This window comes from Mobula hypostoma, chromosome 15 (genome assembly GCF_963921235.1).
Source record: "Mobula hypostoma chromosome 15, sMobHyp1.1, whole genome shotgun sequence".
NCBI lineage: Eukaryota > Metazoa > Chordata > Chondrichthyes > Myliobatiformes > Myliobatidae > Mobula > Mobula hypostoma.
The window spans coordinates 2,360,159-2,379,618 of record NC_086111.1 but is presented as its reverse complement, the minus strand read 5'-3'; the positions used below and the strand labels follow the sequence as shown (position 1 = coordinate 2,379,618).

Sequence of the window (19,460 nt, the reverse complement as noted above, 5' to 3'; positions counted from 1 at the left end):
TAAAATTTAATAACACATTTTAGGGAAAAATTACTTCTAAAAATGTTGGCATTGGAATGTGTTGCAATACTTGCAGGCTGCCTCCGGCACTGTGTTGGTTAGTAATGCAAATGACACACTTAACTGTATGTTTCGATGTACATGTGATAAATAAATCTGACTCTGACTCAATGTATACTTTAACGATACTCATCAACACACACACAAGTTGCTGATGAACTCATTCTTGCCTTCTCCTTTTCCAGTCCTTAATGCCATTTTGTAACAATGCAAGTTGGTAGTTAGCATTTGCCTAGGCTTCTGCAATTATTTCAATAGGAGACAATTAAGACAATAGTTGATTTTAAAAATGTATGCATAGGGGGAATGGGAAAGCATGAGAACATAGGATTTTAAAATTATCACAGAATATGTAGATGGAATGGAATTCTACAGTCTAGTTGAAGCACAGAACATGTGGAGAGAAAAGTACATATTTGAAGCAGAGAAAGATTTAGAAGTAAATCTATGATAATTAAGGATTAGCAGATGTGTTGCTTAGCAAAGAAAACGAAAGGTGGGAAGGATAAAATAGCTTCCATTTATGCTGTATCCAATGCACCAAAAACTATATTTTTTTAAATCATTTCCATCAGGATAAGGGCCAATTGCCTAACCCATAAAAAGGCTTATAGATTTGTTTCAGTATCTTTTGCATGGTCCTCTACTTAAATTGACTACTACACTGATCATAGAACTGGATGTTTTGTTGATATTTTAATTGGAAGACTTTCATATATTCTACAGAGTGCAGCTTTGCAACTAATGCTGCATTTCATATATATATAGAACTAAAGTTATTCATTAAAGTTTGGACTTGACCTGAAATTTTGATAACTGCTACTGTAGTGCAATCTGTAAATGAAGCGAGCACTGCAATTAAATGAAATAATTTCATCAACTTCCAAAATCAGCATTTGTAGAATTTGAGTTTTTGTTGCCTTTGTTTCACTGGTTCACTTTGCTAAATGCTAAATCTACCCTCTGTTTTACATTTTTTAATCTTCTGAAACTTGTATGAAATATTTAGCAGTGTATTTTTTCAGTAGAGATAATATCTAAATCAATTCAATAATGTCATAAATTGCATTTGTAGGAAGGTTTTGGCCAATAATTGAACTTTTTTGATGGAGTGACAGAGGCTCGAAAATCACTGCTGTATCAACTTGTTATCAGTACTGTTTATAAAAAGAGATGAAAGCACTTTAAATTTTGAAAAGGATTTTATTATGTCTCAAAAGGTCTGACATTAGAAAGATCCAGAGTCAGATGAAGAGTCACGTTGCTGGCTATGTACACTGGCTTAACTTGCATTATGTCTGGAACAGTTATAATGAAGAACATGATTAAGATTTGTGCAAATTAATGGGAATAGAATTCATGAGTGTGAAATACGAATTGAAATGAGAAAATCTGCGGATGCTGGAAATCCAAGCAACACACACAAAATGCTGGAGGAACTCAGCAGGCCTAACAGCATCTATGGGGGAGAAAAGTACAGTCGATATTTCAGGCTAAGACCCTTCAGCAGAATTCATCAGTCCTGCCAAAGACTCTCAGCCTGAAAAATCAACTGTACTTCTTTTCCAATCTTCTTTTTCTTATCCTAGTTTTGAACATGAATTTATAGTAATTTTCATTTCAAGACTGCACAATTTTTATGCACATCTTCCACTGTGTTGCAAATTAGGAACCAGCCAGATTATTATGATGTGGTCTCCCACCCTATCGATCTTTTGAAAATACAGCAGAAATTAAAGATGGAGGAATACGATGATGTCGATCAATTAACTTCTGATTTTCAGCTCATGATCAATAATGCAAAAGCTTACTATAAGGTAATGGTATTTGAGATTTAAGAAAATATAACAAGCTTGTGGTATCTTTCATTATCCCTTATCATGTTTTTCCAATGAAGTGGTATATTTTATAATAAAAATAGAACATAATTATGATGGGCAGAGAATTGTCAGCATCTGAAGTAAAGAGTGAGCAGGATTTTCAATTGAAACCTTTTCTGTTTAAAGAAAAGGAGCTTTTGGAAAGTATGAAGTTGGATAAGTAACTGGGACTGGACGAAATATATCCCACAGTACTGTGGGAGGCAAAGGAGGAGATTGCTGAGCCTCTGGCAATGATCTTTGCATCATCAATGGGGACAGGAGAGGTTCCGGAAGATTGGAGGGTTGCAGATGTTGTTCCCTTATTAGGAGAGGGAGTAGAGATAGCCCAGGAAATTATAGATCAGTGAGTCTTACTTCAGTGTTTGGTAAGTTGATGGAGAAGATCCTGAGAGGCAGGATTTATGAACATTTGGAGAAGCATATGATTAGGAATAATCAGAATGGCTTTGTCAAAGGCAGGTTGTGCCTTACGAGCCTGATTGAATTTTCTGAGGATGTGACTAAACACATTGATGAAGGTAGAGCAGTAGATGTAGTGTATATGGATTTTAGCAAGGCATTTAATAAGATACCCCATGAAAGGCTTATTGAGAAAGTAAGGAGGCATGTGATCCAAGGGGACCTTGCTTTGTGGATCCAGAATTGGCTTGCCTACAGAAGGCAAAGAGTGGTTGTAGATGGGTCGTATTCTGCATGGAGGTCAGTGACCGGTATTGTGCCTCAGGGGTCTGTTCTGGGACCCCTTCCCTTCATGGTTTTTATAAATGACCTGGATGAGAAAGTGGAGAGATGGGTTAGTAAGTTTGCTGATGACACAAAGGTTGGGGGTGTTGTGGATAGTGTGGAGGGCTGTCAGAGGTTACAGTGGGACAGTGATAGGATGTAAAACTAGGCTGAGAAGTGGCAGATGGAATTCAACCCAGATAAGTGTGAGGTGGTTCATTTTGTTAGGTCAAATATGATGGAGGAATATAGCATTAATGGTAAGACTCTTGGCAGTGTGGAGGATCAGAGGGATCTAGAGGTCCATGTCCATAGGACACTCAAAGCTGCTGCGCAAGTTGACTCTGTGGTTAAGAAGGCATACCGTGCACTTGCCTTCATCAACTATGGGTTTGAGTTCAAGAGCCGAGAGGTAATGTTGCAGCTATATAGGACCCTGGTAGACCTCACGTGGAGTACTGTGCTCAGTTCTGGTCACCTCCATACGGGAAGGATGTGGAAACTATAGAATAGGGACAGAGGAGATTTACATAGAAATATAAAACATAGAAAACCTACAGGCCCTCCGGTCACAAAGCTGTGTCGAACATGTCCTTACCTTAGAACCACCTAGGCTTACCCATAGCCCTCTTTTTTTAAGCTCCATGTACCTGTCCAGGAGTCTCTTAAAACACCTATCGTATCCTCTCCACCACCATCACCGGCAGCCCATTCCACGCAATCACCACTCTCTGCATAAAAAAACTTACCCCTGACATCTCTGTACCTACTGCCAAGCACCTTAAAACTATGCCCTCTCGTGCTAGTCATTTCAGCCCTGGAAAAAATCCTCTGACTATCCACGCAATTAATGCCTCTCATTATCTTGTACACCTCTATCAGGTCACCTCTCATCCTCCGTCGCTCCAAGGAGAAAAGGCCGAGTCCACTCAACCTATTCTCCTGAGGCATGCTCCCCAATCCACGCAGCATCCTTGTAAATCTCTGCACCCTTCCTATGGTTTCCACGTCCTTCCTGTAGTGAGGCGACCAGAACTGAGCACAGTACTCCAAGTGGGGTCTAACCAGGGTCCTATATAGCTGCAACATTACCTCTCTGTTCTTAAACTCAATCCCACGGTTGATGAAGGCCAATGCACTGTATGCCTTTTTTTATATATATATAATTTTTATTGAGTTTTCAAAGCGAATACGAGAGAAAATAATATCTACCCTCCCCTTAACCCTCGCCCCCCCCCGATATATACTCCTACCTAAAGAGAGAACAAAAAAAGATCCGCCTGAATATTGGAAGGTTTGCACATGCTCCATGGGATTAAAAATAAATTTTATATATATTTGTTACTTTCCCCAAGGAACCAAGATCTTTATCATCGGAGCTGTAAATAAGGGCTCCAAATATTCAAAGATGTTTAATATTTATCTCTTAAAATCTAAAACATTACTTAGCTTCTCAACTCTCATAGTTCCCTGGAGAATCTCTTTGAACTTCACCATGTTGCAATGTGTTCCCTCCCAATCATCCAGGCAAAAAGAAAAAAAAGATAGATAAGATACAAAAAAAGAAAAAAACAAAGTACCCCCCCCACTAATGTTGTGAATGAAAAGATACACAACATTACCCCCCTCCATTGTGTGGGTCGTGGCTATTGCCACGCTTGCACACATGAATAACGTAGCAATTGGTCAGTGTTTCTTCCAGCTCCCCCATAACAAAAAAATTGTGTGTGTATGTATGTATGTGTATATGTATATATATATATATAAAAATTAATGTCATTATTCCCGGCTGATATTCCTCAAATTTTAACCTTTCTTCCCCTCCCTCATATAATTAATAATATATTTACATATTCATCCGCCTAAAAATCCAACAGGCCTAATCCTTGATCCAGTCTTCATCTTCAATCCATCTCGCTCCCGAGTTTGTTCTTGTATCTGGTGAATATTCAAACAATCTCGCACAAATTCCTCCGCTTTCTGTCAAAAAATCTTTTTTCTCCACCAGCCAAAAAAATCTTCAAGGTTGCAGGATAACGCAATATAAATTGATAACCATGATCCCATAGGGCTTTTTTCACTGGATTAAATTTCTTCCTTCTCTTCAGAAGTTCATAACTTATGTCAGGGTAGAAAAAAATTTTCTTCCCTTCTATCATCAGTGGCCCTTTTCTTTTGGCAGCCTGGGCAGCTGCCTGTAGAATCCTTTCTTTGTCTTGAAATCTTAAGAATTTTATTAAAATTGATCGTGGATATTGGTCATCTTGTGGTTTTGGTCTTAGAGCTCTATGTGCCCACTCAATTTCAATTGATCGGTCTTCCTCTTTCATTTGCAAGGTTTTCGGGATCTATCTTTGAAAAAATTCTATTGTTATTATCTCCCTCTATACCTTCTTTAAGACCAATAATTTTAATATTATTACGTCTACTAAAATTTTCCAACACGTCCACTTTCTCCAAGAGTCGATTTCTTCCGTGTTCCAGACAAGCACATCATTTTCTGTTTTTTCCAGTCTATCGTTAATATGCTCCATTGTTCTTTCCATCTTCTGAAGTTTCTTATCCATTTTATCCTGTCTTTTCATAGCTTTATCATAGCACATCTTCACCTCTCTAAGCTCTGTTCTTAATTTTCTTAGTTCAGCCATTAATTGCAATAAAACCTCTCATATCTCCGTCGTCTCCTTTACTTCCAGTCTCTTCCAGTTCTTCCTCCTCTTCTTCATCTGTGGTCTCTGCGGAATCCAATTCTGACTCTGAGTCACTTTCACTTGCAGAGGCCGTCGGTTCTTGTAGTTTAAATTGTGTTGATTTGCGCATGCGTACTTCTTTGCGCATGCGCATTTCCAGCATCTTCTTCCGAGAGACCGCTACCGCTATTGCTTCCTGTTCTTCTACGCCAGAGATAAAATGCGTCTCCCCCGTAGGAGATCCAACCTGAATCCGAGGCTCCATCGTTACAGTAGGCCCTTTTTTCTTCCCATCTTGCGGCGACTTCACAACAACAGACTTCTTCTGTTGTGGTTTACGAGGCATATCGTAGAGTAGTCTTATGAAGTTTATAAGTAGTTTTTGGAAAATATTTATTAACTTTACTTTGTTTAAATGGTACTTTGCTGATTTTTTTACGGGAGAGCTGGATTTACATGTCTCAATCCCACGTCATCATGTGACGCCCCACTGCATGCCTTCTTAACCACAGAGTCAACGTGCGTAGTGTCCTATGGACTTGATCCTCCGCACTGCCAAGAGTCATTTTCATTTTTAATATCTTTTTATTGATACATCATCTTCTACAGGTTTAAAATGATACAAGACTTCAACAAATCGATATATATACAGTTAATAAAGTGAAGAAAAAAACTTTTCAAAAAAAATAATATATGATAATGAAAAAAGTATTTTTTAATGAAGAAAAGAAGGATAAAAAGAGAACCCCAACTAACCAAAAGGAAAAAAAAACCATTAACTACAAGTGAAAGAAAAAAGAAGAAAACAGAGGGAAAAAAACATTAGGAACCAACTCCCGGAGCAATACGTCTTATATATATATATATAAAGAAGAAAAACCATCAACTGCCAATTCACATTTATATAAAATAAGACTGGAAGGAAACCATATAAACCCCTAATTCAAATTAAATGATAATATTTGGCAAAAGAGCCCCATCTTCTCTCAAAATCGAATCAAGGATCAAAAGTTCTACTTCTAATTTTTTCCAAGCTAAGACATAACATTACTTGAGAAAACCATAGCTCTTCTTGCCAACATTGTAACAAATGCAATTACATGTTGGTCTGAAGATGAAATACCCTGAATATGATGCGGAACTATTCCAAATACGGCAGTCAATGTATTAGGTTGTAAATTAATTTTCAGAGCTTTAGAAATTGTAGAAAATAAAGATTTCCAAGAAGATTTTAATGAAGAACGTGACCAGAACATATGTGACAAAATGGCTACTTCAGTTTTACACCTATCACAATCGTTGTCTATGTTAGGAAATATTTTGGATAGTCTCTCCTTTGTTAAATAATAACGGTGAACAATCTTAAATTGAAATAAACAGTGATTGGCACATAACGAAGAAGAATTGACCATTTTCAAAACTCGCAACCAATCTTCATTAACAAAGGTCATATTACGTTCTCTCTCCCAATCTTGTTTAATCTGTAGTGAGAGGTTACCTTTTTGTAGTAAAAATAAATTATAAATTCTACCAATGAAACCTCTCACTAAAGGATTCATATTCAAAATAGTATCCAACAAATCAGATTCTTGCATATATGGAAACTTAGATAAGTATTTTTGTAAAGAAAAGTCTAACCTGAAAATATTGCAGGAAGTGTGTCTGAGAGAGAGAATATTTGCTAATTGACTCGACAAAAGTCATCAATCGACCATCACAAAATAAATCTGCAAATGAACAGATCCTGTTATTTCTCCATAAGAGAAAAATGGGATCGGTTATTAATGGTTCAAATAGAACATTTGGATATATAGAGCTAGACAATTTAAATTGTTTAAAATTAAAAGAGTTGCGAAACTGAAACCAAATCCATAGGGACTGTTTAATAACAAGGTAGAGATTTAAATTTGGAATTTTAGCAAGTTGTAAAGGTAATTTCTTCCATTTGCTTCCAAGTTCCTGCCTGATAGCCTTATGTTTCCCCTTACTCCAATTAAATGCTTTCCTAACTTGTCTGTTCCTATCCCTCTCCAATGCTATGGTAAAGGAGATAGAATTGTGATCACTGTCTTCAAAATGTTCTCCCACTGAGAGACCTGACACCTGACCAGGTTCATTTCCCAATACCAGATCAAGTACACCCTCTCCTCTTGTAGGCTTATCTACATAATGTGTCAAGAAACCTTCCTGAACACACCTAACAAACTCCACCCCATCTAAACCCCTCACTCTAGGGAGATGCCAATCAATGTTTGGGGAATTAAAATCTCCCACCACAACAATCCCAACCCTGTTGTTATTACACCTTAACAAGGATGTTGCCTGGATTGGGGAGCATGCCTTATGAGAATAGGTTGGCCTTTTCTCCTTGGAGCGACGGAGGATAAGAGGTGACCTGATAGAGGTGTATAAGATGATTGGAGGCATTGATCATGCAGATAGTCAGAGGTTTTTTTTTCCCAGGACTGAAATGGCTAACATGAGAGGGCACAGTTTTAAGGTGTTTGGAAGTAGATACAGAGGAGATGTCAGTGGTAAGTTTTTTACGCAGTAAGTGGTGAGTGGGTAGAATGGGCCGCCGGTGACGGTGGTGGAGGTGGATACAGTAGGATCTTTTAAGAGGCTTCTGGATAAGTACATGGAGCTTAGAAAAATAGAGGGCTATGGGTAACCCGAGGTAATTTCTAAAGTAAATACATGTTTAGCACATTGAGTACATGTGGGCTGAAGGGCTTGTATTGTGCTGTAGGTTTTCTATGTTTATATGTTTTTAAAGTTCCAAGAATTTAATGTACATTTTCTGTTTATGTTACGTTATTAGTGAGCATTTGTCATTTTGACATTTCCTAAAATATTCCTATCATCTTCAGAGAACTTTAAAAATCTATCTTGTGAAATTGAAGTACTTATACATTTTATTGCATAACTTAAGACCTGAAGTACTTGGATGTAAATTTTTTCAATATTTATAAAAGACGGTTCTAATAACTAAAAGACTATTTTGTAATGAGCTCAAGATGAATGTTAAGTGAGCATGAATATCTTCAAAACTTAGCTCCTTGGAAATGAGGATTCAATGAGTATCTTTCCAAAGGCATTATATATTCAAGAACTAATCTATGCTGTTTCCATTTTATGCTGCTTTGTGGCAAAACCATTGTTTTAAGTTATGGCTGACTCTTAAAAGTGGTTTGAATATTTTTAAGTAAATCTGATTCACATTAATAAATAAAAAGTCAAAGTTGTACGGACTACCCCTTTCCATGATTATATCTTCTGTTTCACTAGATTATCAGAAGCTTGAGTTCTGAAATATTTCTGGTTACGTAAGCAATGTTTATGTGTTTAAAGCAGATCTTTTGATCAATTACAGGAAGATTCTGCTGAGTGCAAAGCAGCAAATAAATTGTGGGATTTATATACAAGAACAAGAAATGAGTTTGTTCAAAGAGGAGATTATGAACATGAAGAGGACGAGGATGATTATGATAGCCAAGATAATGCTGGTACAACTGGTGAAGAGGATGTAAGTTTTTAATTACAGGCAATCCCCGGGTTACGAACGAGTTCCGTTCCTAAGTCCGTCTTTAAGTCGGATTTGTACGTAAGTCGGAACAGGGACATCCGGTATTATTTAGCGTCAGTTAGTCAAATGTTTGTCTTAGTTATGTAGTGTATATTTTACCTTTCTATGAATATAAAACACTTAAGAAATGTATGTATTTTAATAATTAAACCACTGCGTTGCTTAGTAATAATTGTAGCATTCATCGGGGCAGGGCATTTCGCATGCTCCATTATTCTCACTTTATGCTTTAAAATTGTTCCGATTGTTGACTGACTGTAGCCTAACACTTTTCCAATGACCAATAGCGTTTCACCTCTTTCTGATCGCTTTATTATTTCCACTTTATTTTCAAATGTGATCGTTTTCCATCAACGGAACAGAAGCACTGCAGATTCAGCAGCCGCCGCGGGCAGCGGGTCCTGAGCTCCCCCGGGTCCTAAAGTCCACCCTCACTGAGACAGGTTAAGTGGGACAAGTGGGAGCGGTGCTGACTGGAAAAGGGGTGGGTGGGGTCAGGGTGAATCTTGTTAAGAAAAATTTAAGCCAAATACAAAGTTACACACTCAACACAGTGTTAACGGCAACGTGATCTGACTTAAAATGGTGGGAGGCGTTCTCCTTCATCGAGCCGACGAATTTTTAATATCCATAGGCTTTATGGCAGGCCATTCATAAGTACGAGTTGTTCGTAAGTTGGACGCTCATAACTCGGGGACTGCCTGTACTCATTTTCTATGATCTGGGCATGCCTGAGACTCCTTATTTGTTATCCATTCCCCATTGGCCTTGCGCATAGGAGTTGTCTCTTTGAATTACTGCAATCCTTCTGCTGACAGAATACTGATGATTAGGGTATTCAGCAGTGATGAACGACGAGTGTTCTATTTCCACATCAGGATGCCAAGCAGTATGTTAGTACAGCTGCAGTTGATTCTGTTCTCATGTGCCTGCTTGGTTTTGTCTTCAGATCATGCTATTGAAGCCTGGGAAAACTGCAGAGCATTTTTAATATGGTGCTCATTGCATTGCTTTGTGCCAATGATTATGGTTGTAAATGGGGTGCCAGTCAAGTGGGCAGTTTTGTCTTAGATAGTGTCAAGTTTCTTGATAGAACGTGGCAGGTGGAGAGTTTCTTTTACACTCTGGACATGTACCTTATAGATGTTGGTAGAATCTGGAGTGTCAGGAGGTGGGTCACTTGCTACCAAATTCTTTACATCTGCCTGCTTTTTCAGCTGCAAAATATGCTGCTTATCCGTTTGAGTTGCTGGTTAACGGTGATGCCTAGGTTATTGATGGTGGATGTGGATGATTTGACAATGGTATTGCAATTTAATGTGTGGGCAGGTTATTACTTTTTGTTTTTGGAAATGGTCATTGCTTGCCACTATTTTAGCACAAATATTGTCTGTAATTTACCAGTCCATGCTGAAATATTGTCCAGGTCTTGTTACATGAAGGTGTTAAGCTGTTTTATTGTTGAGTATTCGCAGATAGATTTGACCATGTGTAATAATCAGCTAACATCACCATTTCTGACATTGTGATGGAAATAAGATCATTGATGAAGCAGCTATAGGTGGCTGGGCGAAGAACACTGTACTAATGCACTCCCATAGGGTTATCTTAGGGCTGAGATGATTAACCTCCAATAACAATAACCAACTTCCTTAGTACACAGCCATCTGTCACAATGAATTCCTCAGATTCATCACCCTCTGACTAAAGAAATTCCTCTAAAGAGACGTCCTATTCTGAGGCCGTGCCCTGTGGTCCTAGACTCACCCACTATAGGAAACACCCTCTCCACATCCACTATGGCTAGGCCTTTCAATATTTGGTAGGTTTCAATGAGATTCCTCCCTCATTCTTCTAAGCTCCAGTAAGTACAGCCCCGGGGCGATCAAATGCTCCTCATGAATTAACTCTTTCTTTCCTGGAACTATTTTCGTGAGCTTCCTGTGGAGTCTCACTATTGCCAGCAAGTCCTTTTTTTAGATAAGGGGCCCAGAACTGCTCACAATACTTCAAGTGAGGCCTCAGTATTACATCCTTGCTTTGATATTCCTGTCTTCTCAAGATGAATGCTGACATTGATTTGTCTTCCCTACCACCGACTCAACCTGCAAGTTAACCTTCCACAAATACTCCATTAGGATTCCCAAGTGATTAAATCATACATTTACAATTGTAATGTGTCCAATGTTAGAAATCTAGATTTAGCAAAGCATCCAGTCTTTGGGTTTGCCTTCTCAACATGTGTCCAGTGGATATTTGTGATGAAACCAACTATTGGTACATTTATACATAGTATTCCTTCAATAAAATGTCAAATCAAAGCTTAAAGGACTTTATTTTGTATTCTTGAAAGAATGCAGATAGAACTTGTTATAAAATGTCTAAAATTGGAAGTGTAGAAAGATTAATGATCACTGAGATTTATTTTCATTATACTTTAGGGTGCAGCACATTATAATAATCTAAAGGAACAGCTAGAACACCTATTCGAAGCTGTAGCCACTTATGTTGACCCATCAGGACATCTTGTCAGTGAGCTTTTTCAAAAGTTACCTTCTAGAGTGGTGAGTAAATCTATTCATAAACAAAAAACTATAGGAAGGAAGTGGTGGAAATGCATCATTGTGCATTTGAGCACAAGAAAATAGATGCTGACAGATACAATGAAAACTTTTGGCTTCTCAACTGAAATCTACTTGATAAAATTAATCAATTTCTTGTGTCATCTTATATAGCAAGTAAATGTCAGAAGTGGCCAGTTAATGAAGTTGAGTAACTCCATCAAAGGATCAGCTTTTTCTCTAGTATAACACATGATTAGGTTAATCAGGTGCAGAGATAGCAGACAATCTTAACAGGTGGTAAATCTCTGAAAGTTTTCTGGGCTGCATAAAGTCGAGCAGAGGAGCCCTCTTGTTCTGAGAGTGTTGATCAGCTGGGTATAATTTTTGAGGCTTCCATCTTTGCTCCTGAGCTCTGAATTTCTACCCAGTTATAAGGTAAAAGATTACTTGCTACCGATTAAGCAAAAGATGGGACCCACTGGAAATATTGGTAGATTTTTTTTTAAACTGTACACTGAACATTACAAGTTTGAGCAAAAAGGGTAAAACCAGTCTGGTTTCAAATACTTCATAATATAGAAGTTGTGTGTATAGTTCCCATAAAATCAATAGTATTAAAGGTTCCATTCAAGTTATCTTCTCACTACTGGGGTAAAGAGGAGAATATTTTTGTAGAGTTATTTTTGCTTTGGTTTAATGTTTTACATGCACTTATTTAATTTGTTTTTAGAAGTTTGTGAACATCAGAGACTTCTAAAGCTTCTTAAAATTACTTGCAGGTTTCACAGCTAGCAAATTCTGTTCCAGGCTTTTTCCACTGTTAATTGTTAATTCTGCAGACAACCTCAGAGAATGTTAGGTCTCTAGATAAAATATAATGTGAATGTTTTGCAGTAAAGGCAAGTCCTTTGATAATTGGATGATTTTTTTTTTGGATTTGCAGCAATATCCTGACTACTATGAAATTATTAAGGAGCCAATAGACCTGAAGATGATTGCACAAAGGATTCAGGTTTGACTATTTTATAACTTACTGTTTTTTTTCCCCTTCTCACAAGAACACAGGAAAATAGGAGCAGGAGGAGTAGGTCATCAGGCCCTCCAATTCTGCACTGACATTTATTATGATCATGCTGATCTGAACTCTTCCTTCAGTTCCCATGGCCCTCCATAGAGCATCCAGAATCACAAACTTCTATGATATGAGAAATCATTGTTCTTTGTTATATATGTATTTTTAATTTGCTTATTTTTAAAACAGAAATATTTTGGATTACTGTGATTGTTAATATTTTTGAAATGGATCAATTTCTTCTCACAGAATGCTGCTTACAAGAGTGTTAATGCAATGGCTAGAGATATTGAGCTTCTAGTTCGAAATGCCAAAACCTACAATGAGCCAGGGTCACCTATCTTCAAGGTAAAATATGTTTTCAATCATGGCAATGTACTGCCAGTCTTTTCATGCTATCTAGGTATTTAGGTTCACAGCTTGGGCACTAGCATAATAAAAATCTGTTAAAATTGTTGGTAAAAATATATTTTCTATGCCTGTAGGATGCAAATACAATTAAGAAAATATTTAATCAGAAGAGAGCTGAACTTGAACATAATTTAGAGCCCACTAAATCCAGTCTCCGAATCAGGTGTGTATAATTTTTTTGTCTGATCATTTTGATTACTGAAGATAAGTGGTATGAAAGCTAATTTAGTAATACTGCAGGTGCTAAAAATCTGAATAAAAACTTTCAGTAGTTTAGGCAATTGTAAGGAAACAGATACTTCTGTCATTGATCTTCAGAACTTGGAAAAGTTGGAACTGAAACAGGATTAACTTAAATTATGATGAGAACAAAGGGCATATTATGTTAAAATGGAGGATAAGAGAGACTGAATAATGTAAGTGATGGTGTGGCAAATGAATGATAGAACTGCAGGTATTATTCAGTCACTGCTGGTCTCTATTTGTCATTGACTTTTTTTGTTCTTGCTGCCCCCCCCCCTGCCCCCAGCCCTTTTGTACAATTCTGTCAACATCTTTATGGATGCTTTCTAATTTGTATTACAACACTTCCTAATTCTTTTGCATGTGTATCTTTTTCTATAAACATTTTTATGCAGAATCGTTCTGTAAACATGTAGAAGAAAAACATTGGTCAATTGGTGTTTATCATTCTTAACCAGCCCAAAATAAGACCCCTTTCTCTGGTCAGTATCTGATCACTTCTTTGATTAAATACATTACAATTCTCTCCAAATGTCATTTGAGGCCTTTTGTAGGAGTCAATTGCTTTAGAAACTAGCTTGTAGCTTCTAATACTCTTTTCCTTCCTGCAGCTATTATAGAACATAGAATAGTACAGCACAGTACAGGCCCTTCAGCCCACATTGTTGTGCTGACCCTCAAGCCCTGCCTCCCATATAACCCCCCACCTTAAATTCCTCCATATACCTGTCTAGTAGACTCTTAAATTTCACTAGTGTATCTGCCTCCATCACTGACTCAGGTAGTGTATTCCACGCACCAACCACTCTCCGAGTAAAAAACCTTCCTTTGATTAGTCAGACCAAAGATGAATTAAGTCTTCTATCTCATATCTGTGAGATTAGGAATATTCCTACAAAGACTGCTACACTCCTGTGATCTCTTTAGCTCTAAAAGAACATTTTAGTGAGCTGTTTGTTATTATTTGTACTCCCATCAGATTTGAGCAGCTTATTAGAACCATGACATTTATTTTACTACGACATACTAGCTGCACCAACATTGTGAGTACTGTGAAAATACCCTTCACAAATATTTTATTATCCTCAAATTTTCTCCGTTAGTTATATGCTTCCAGGCATTGTATTCCAGAGGCAATAAAGGTCCAATTGAAGAAACTATTTAAATCTCAAACAAGAGAAAATCTGCAGATGCTGGAAATGCGAGCAACTCACACAAAAAGCTCTGCAAACTGGCAGCATCCAGGGAGAGCACAGTCGATGTTTTGGTCCAAAACCCTTCGGCAGGACTGGAGAAAAACGCTGAGGAGTAGATTTAAAAGGTGGGGGGGAGGAGAGGAAGAAAATTAGGTGTTAAGTGAAACCTGGAGGGGAAAGGATGAAGTAAAGAGCTGGGAAATGGATTGGTGAAAGGGACAGAAGGCCATGGAAGAAACAAAAGGAGGGAGGAGCACCAGAGGGAGGCGATGGGCAGGCGAGGAAATAAGGTGAGAGGGGAAAGCAGATGGGAAATAGTGAAAGGGTTGGGGGGGGGGGTGGCATTTCCAGAAGTTTAAGAAATCGATGTTCATGCCATCAGGTTGGAGGCTACCCAAACGGAATATAAGGTGTTGTTCCTCCAACCTAAGTGTGGTCTCATCACGACAGTGGAGGAGGCCAAGGATAGACATGTCGGAATGGGAAGAGGAATTAAAATGAGAGGGCACTGGGAGGTTCCACTTGTTCTGCCAGACAGAGCGCAGGTGCTCGGCGAAGTGGTCTCCCAATGTACATCAGGTCTCACCGATATACCATAGACCACACCAGGAGCACCAAACACAGTATATGACCCCAACCAACTCACAGGTAAAGTGTTACCTCACCTGGAAGGACTGTTTTGGGTCCTGAACAATATTCCAGAAGGAGGTATTGGGGCAGGTGTAGCACATGTTCCGCTTGCAAGGATAAGTGCCAGGAGGGAGATCAGTTGAGAGGGATGAATAGAGAAGGGAGTTGGGTAGGGAACTATCCCTGCAGAAAGTGGGGGGGGGCACGGGGGAGGAGGGAAAGATGTGCTTGTTGGTGGGTTTCTGTTGGAGGTGGCGGAAGTTTCGGAGAATTATGTGCTGGACATGGAGGCTGATGGAGTGGCAGGAGGATGGGTAGGAAGAAGCATGCGTGAAATGAAAGAGATGCAGTTGAGAGCAGTGTTGATGATGGGGGAAGGGAAGCCCCTTTCTTTGAAAAGGAGGACATCTCCTTTGTTCTAGAATGAAAAGCCTTGTCCCGAGAGCAGATGTGGCAGAAATGGAGGAATTGAGAGAAGGGAATGGCATTTTTCCAAATAATATGGTGGGGACGAGGTATAGTCCAGGTAGCCATGAGAATTCTTTGAAAAAAGAGGACATCTCAAATTGTTCAGAGGTTTTAAGTTCAATTAATAGTCAACCTTGCATGAATACAGTGAAATGAAACAGCATTGTTCCAGGACCACGGTGCAAAACACATTACCAACAGCACACTGCACATACCACATTGTACAAGTAGCATATATGGTTATGATTTCAGAAAAATATACAGTCACAAAGAGAAAAATACATATGACCCAAGACCTAAGTTATATTGGTACAGCTTGTTCTTCCACTGAGCGAGCACAGGAAGACATAACCAACAGGAGGGGCCAGTCCCCAACCCAGGACAGAACCCAGCAGTACACAGTACACAGCTAGCTCTGGAATCTCCTTCACCGGCGACTGCAGCAGGCAACTCCGAGACATGAGGGCCTTATCTGCACATCAACTGAGGCAATGCAGCTTCACCACTGTCCATTTTGCAAATGATCCAGTGAAACAGATTTGCAGTGTTTACATTACCAATATCCAACAGGGTCTTGTGATCACAATAAACATCGAAGACAATCATACCAAACATAAAATGGTTCATAGAAATCTTTTTGTCCCCATTTTATTTTGCCATCAATCCAGGATCATAATACTAAGCATCAAGTTGTCATAAAGTTAATTTAAAATGTACATAATTCACAACAAATTAATAAGTTACTTTCTCTATGGCTGGCATTTTGTATCATTTTACCCAATAGAAAATTAGCCATCGAATATTTAGAACTAAAATTCATGGGTCAGCCATAGTACCATAAGGAAAATGCTCAGTCCTGTAATTGTTAGCAACACATCCAAAAAAAACTGCTTTCATTATGTTCAGAACAATTTAAAAAATGCAAATAAAGCTTTCATCTTACTGCAATTAACAAATATTCTGCAATATAAAGATCACGAGAATGAAAACTGATAAACAAAATTAATGTTTATTTTTGAGTGGAAGCCTGACCATTCTAACCATGTTGAGACTTGTTATAAAACACTAAGTAGACTTGCACTGGAAAAGCATATTGATACGATGAACAGTTTCAAAAAGGATGAACATTTTCATTTTTAGATGGCTTTGATAGTAATTTGAATTAACTATAATTTCGCAAATTATCGTTAAACAGTATTAAGATGGTATATTGTACAGACCTGACAATTTAACTGGTTTTTGTGTTGACATTTCCTCAACCTGAGGTATTTGTACTGCCTCTAGACCCATACAGTGCTCTGCCTAACAACAAGAAACAAGCCATGCTTTCCTCAGCCGTCATGTTGTCCTTTTGTTCCAGTTTCTTGCCCTGTGCTTCATTTCCAACCCAGCTGATTTGCTCGTCATTTTTATACAAAGCCATCCAAATAATCCATTGCTCATATCCTGGACTAATAGAGGAAAACATCACAGAAGATTATGCTATCAACGAAAAGTAACCTCTGAATTTCTAAAGTTTTTTTTAATTCTATCTAAATAGGAACCGAAGGTCAGCACAAGGCGATCGTTTGTCAGCAATTACTATGGCTTTGCAATATGGATCAGAGAGTGAAGAGGAAGGTGGTTTAGGTGGTAAGGGATTGTAATATATATTTGATTAATACTTTCTGAAAGTAGCTTTTTGTTTTGGCTTTTCTATACATATTTGTTCCCATAGTGGTCACTCGTTACGAAGATGGTGACTCTGACGGAGATAGCATCGGTTCATCTGTTGATGTTACTAGTCCAATTTATCAGCTGTTTGAAGCAGTTAAGAATCATCGGAACAGCCAGGGACAACTTCTGGCTCAGCCTTTCTTGCGTCTGCCTTCCAAGAAAGATTATCCCGATTATTATCAACAAATCAAGCACCCCATGTCACTACAAATTATAAGGTAAGGAATCTTGTTGATGTCATTTAAAAGTCAGTGACCATGCTGATTCTGAATATTTTAATCAACACAGAAATATTTTTATTTGTTCCCAAATAACTGGATTCTTTTCATGGACCAAGCAATGCTGCTTATTTATTAATTTTTTAACTGATTCAAGAATGTTTAATTCATTTCTAGTAAACAAGTATAAAAGAAAGCAAAATAATTGTTAGTCCGGATCTGATGCAACATATAAAAAACACACTAAGATAAAGAACATAGTTTAAAAAAGGCACAATACAGTGGATTCAGGTTACTTGGTCCATTGGTTAATTGGGGCAGCTACCTATTTGGAACAACTCTTAAAGAACAAAAACTAATCGAGAAAATGGCCAGGATCCCCTTCATTTTACTTGGGACACTATGCCCCTTAAATTGGGATAGGAGACTGTTGCTGAACTGTTTCTAACTAACGTCACTCATGTGCACTTGTGTGGCATTAGATACTACGCCATGCTTAGAGTGAACAGTTTTTAAATAATGTCAGTTGCATATGCTTGTCTTCCAAAAGCAGTGATTTTTGTCACTGATGATAGTTGGTGAGAAACAAGCAGAAGACACTTCAGAACTCTTTTGACTCACTGCAGTTTCAAGCATTCAGGCTTAGTTATGCAACAAGTATCTGGGAGTGAAAAGAAACTAATTTCAGCAAGTTAGGAACTACAAAGAATTTGAAGGCATTGACAATCATCTTAAATGAAAATGAAGATTTGGAGGGTGCGATCGTCAAAAGTATTGCATGAAGACAGTCCATTATCTGCATTAGTTGTCTGTGTTGAATCTGTTTACGTCAATCAAAATAAGGGGCAGTATGCACTGAGTGAATTACTCTGTTGGTAACTGTTAGGTACTAATACATACTTTTATATTATATGGTAGCATTTGTAGCGTTCTGATTTGTTCTGTATTTCATTTATGTACATAATTTGTTAGTTAAACGGTAGTTTCCTTTTTTTTTTAATACCTTCTTAGCTACTTCCACGAATCTTCAGGCTAATTGAGGCAATTGCTCAATTGGGCCAAAATGTATTGCTCTCAATGTGTCCCAGTTAACTGGAATCCACTGTATATATAAATACGCAAGATAGATTATATGCATATAAAGTGACACTAGGTACAGGAGTGTCAGTACTTAAGGTGATTCTGACAGGAAATGATAAAATAGTGGTGGTGGGTTAGGAGGTGGAGGTCAGCCTTACTGCTTGAGGAAAGCAACTGTTTTTAAGTCTGGTGGTCTTGGCGAGGATGCTACATAGCCTGATGGAAATTCCTGGACTTGTGGTTTAGCTTATATATTCTGGTTATGTTCAAATGTTAAATAGAATTGATGTATTTTTGTACAGGGAATTTATATTCTGGGTTTATATTTTCTGCAGATTACCCTTGCGTTAAGTCTGTTACTCACATTTGGTAAAGGCTTTCTCTGTACTTATTGTTAATTAAATTAATACATGAATTGTTCCACTAATGTTTACAACTGAAAAAGATATTGTTGTTTTATTATGTGAATCCTTAAATATGTTATGGAGGGCATGAAGTGTCATCAGTATAGCCAATTCCATGTATTATCTTATTTCCATTTGAAAATCCTAAGTAGGTTTTAAAATCTTTTCATAAACAAGAGAATATCTGCAGATACTGGAAATCCAAGTAACACACAAAATACTGAAGGAACTCAGCAGGCCAGGCAGCATCTATGGAAAAGAGTACAGTCGACATTTTGGGGCCAAAACCCTTCAGCGGGACTCGATTTAAAATCTTTTGTTTTTTTTAAAACAAAGCTTCAATTTCAATCATTCCCTAATAGACACCAGTATATTCCATTGTCCCTGATTCTCACATTCTCTTTGTTCTTACCAAAACATTATATTTTCAGTCTACTGCTTGACATTTTGCTCCCAAAGGAAAATGGGGAAAAAAATATCAGCCCAATTTTTGGTAAACCTCATTCTTCAGTTGCC

At 37.9% G+C, this 19,460-nt stretch overlaps 1 protein-coding gene across 10 annotated transcripts in view; it reads left to right on the top strand.

Annotated features, from left to right (window-relative positions):
* The window catches only part of pbrm1 (polybromo 1), a 93,054-nt gene that overhangs the window by 12,637 nt on the left and 60,957 nt on the right, over nt 1-19,460 (top strand). For 9 of the 10 annotated variants that reach the window (XM_063067601.1, XM_063067598.1, XM_063067602.1 and 6 more), the window contains 8 exons: nt 1,730-1,877; nt 8,730-8,882; nt 11,384-11,506; nt 12,450-12,518; nt 12,828-12,926; nt 13,064-13,152; nt 17,067-17,158; nt 17,244-17,460. In XM_063067601.1, the coding sequence (XP_062923671.1) occupies nt 1,730-1,877; nt 8,730-8,882; nt 11,384-11,506; nt 12,450-12,518; nt 12,828-12,926; nt 13,064-13,152; nt 17,067-17,158; nt 17,244-17,460 (990 nt within the window). Of the gene's footprint in view, nt 1-1,729; nt 1,878-8,729; nt 8,883-11,383; nt 11,507-11,866; nt 11,942-12,449; nt 12,519-12,827; nt 12,927-13,063; nt 13,153-17,066; nt 17,159-17,243; nt 17,461-19,460 lie in introns of those variants that run through there. The other variant, XM_063067604.1, reaches the window with a different exon arrangement.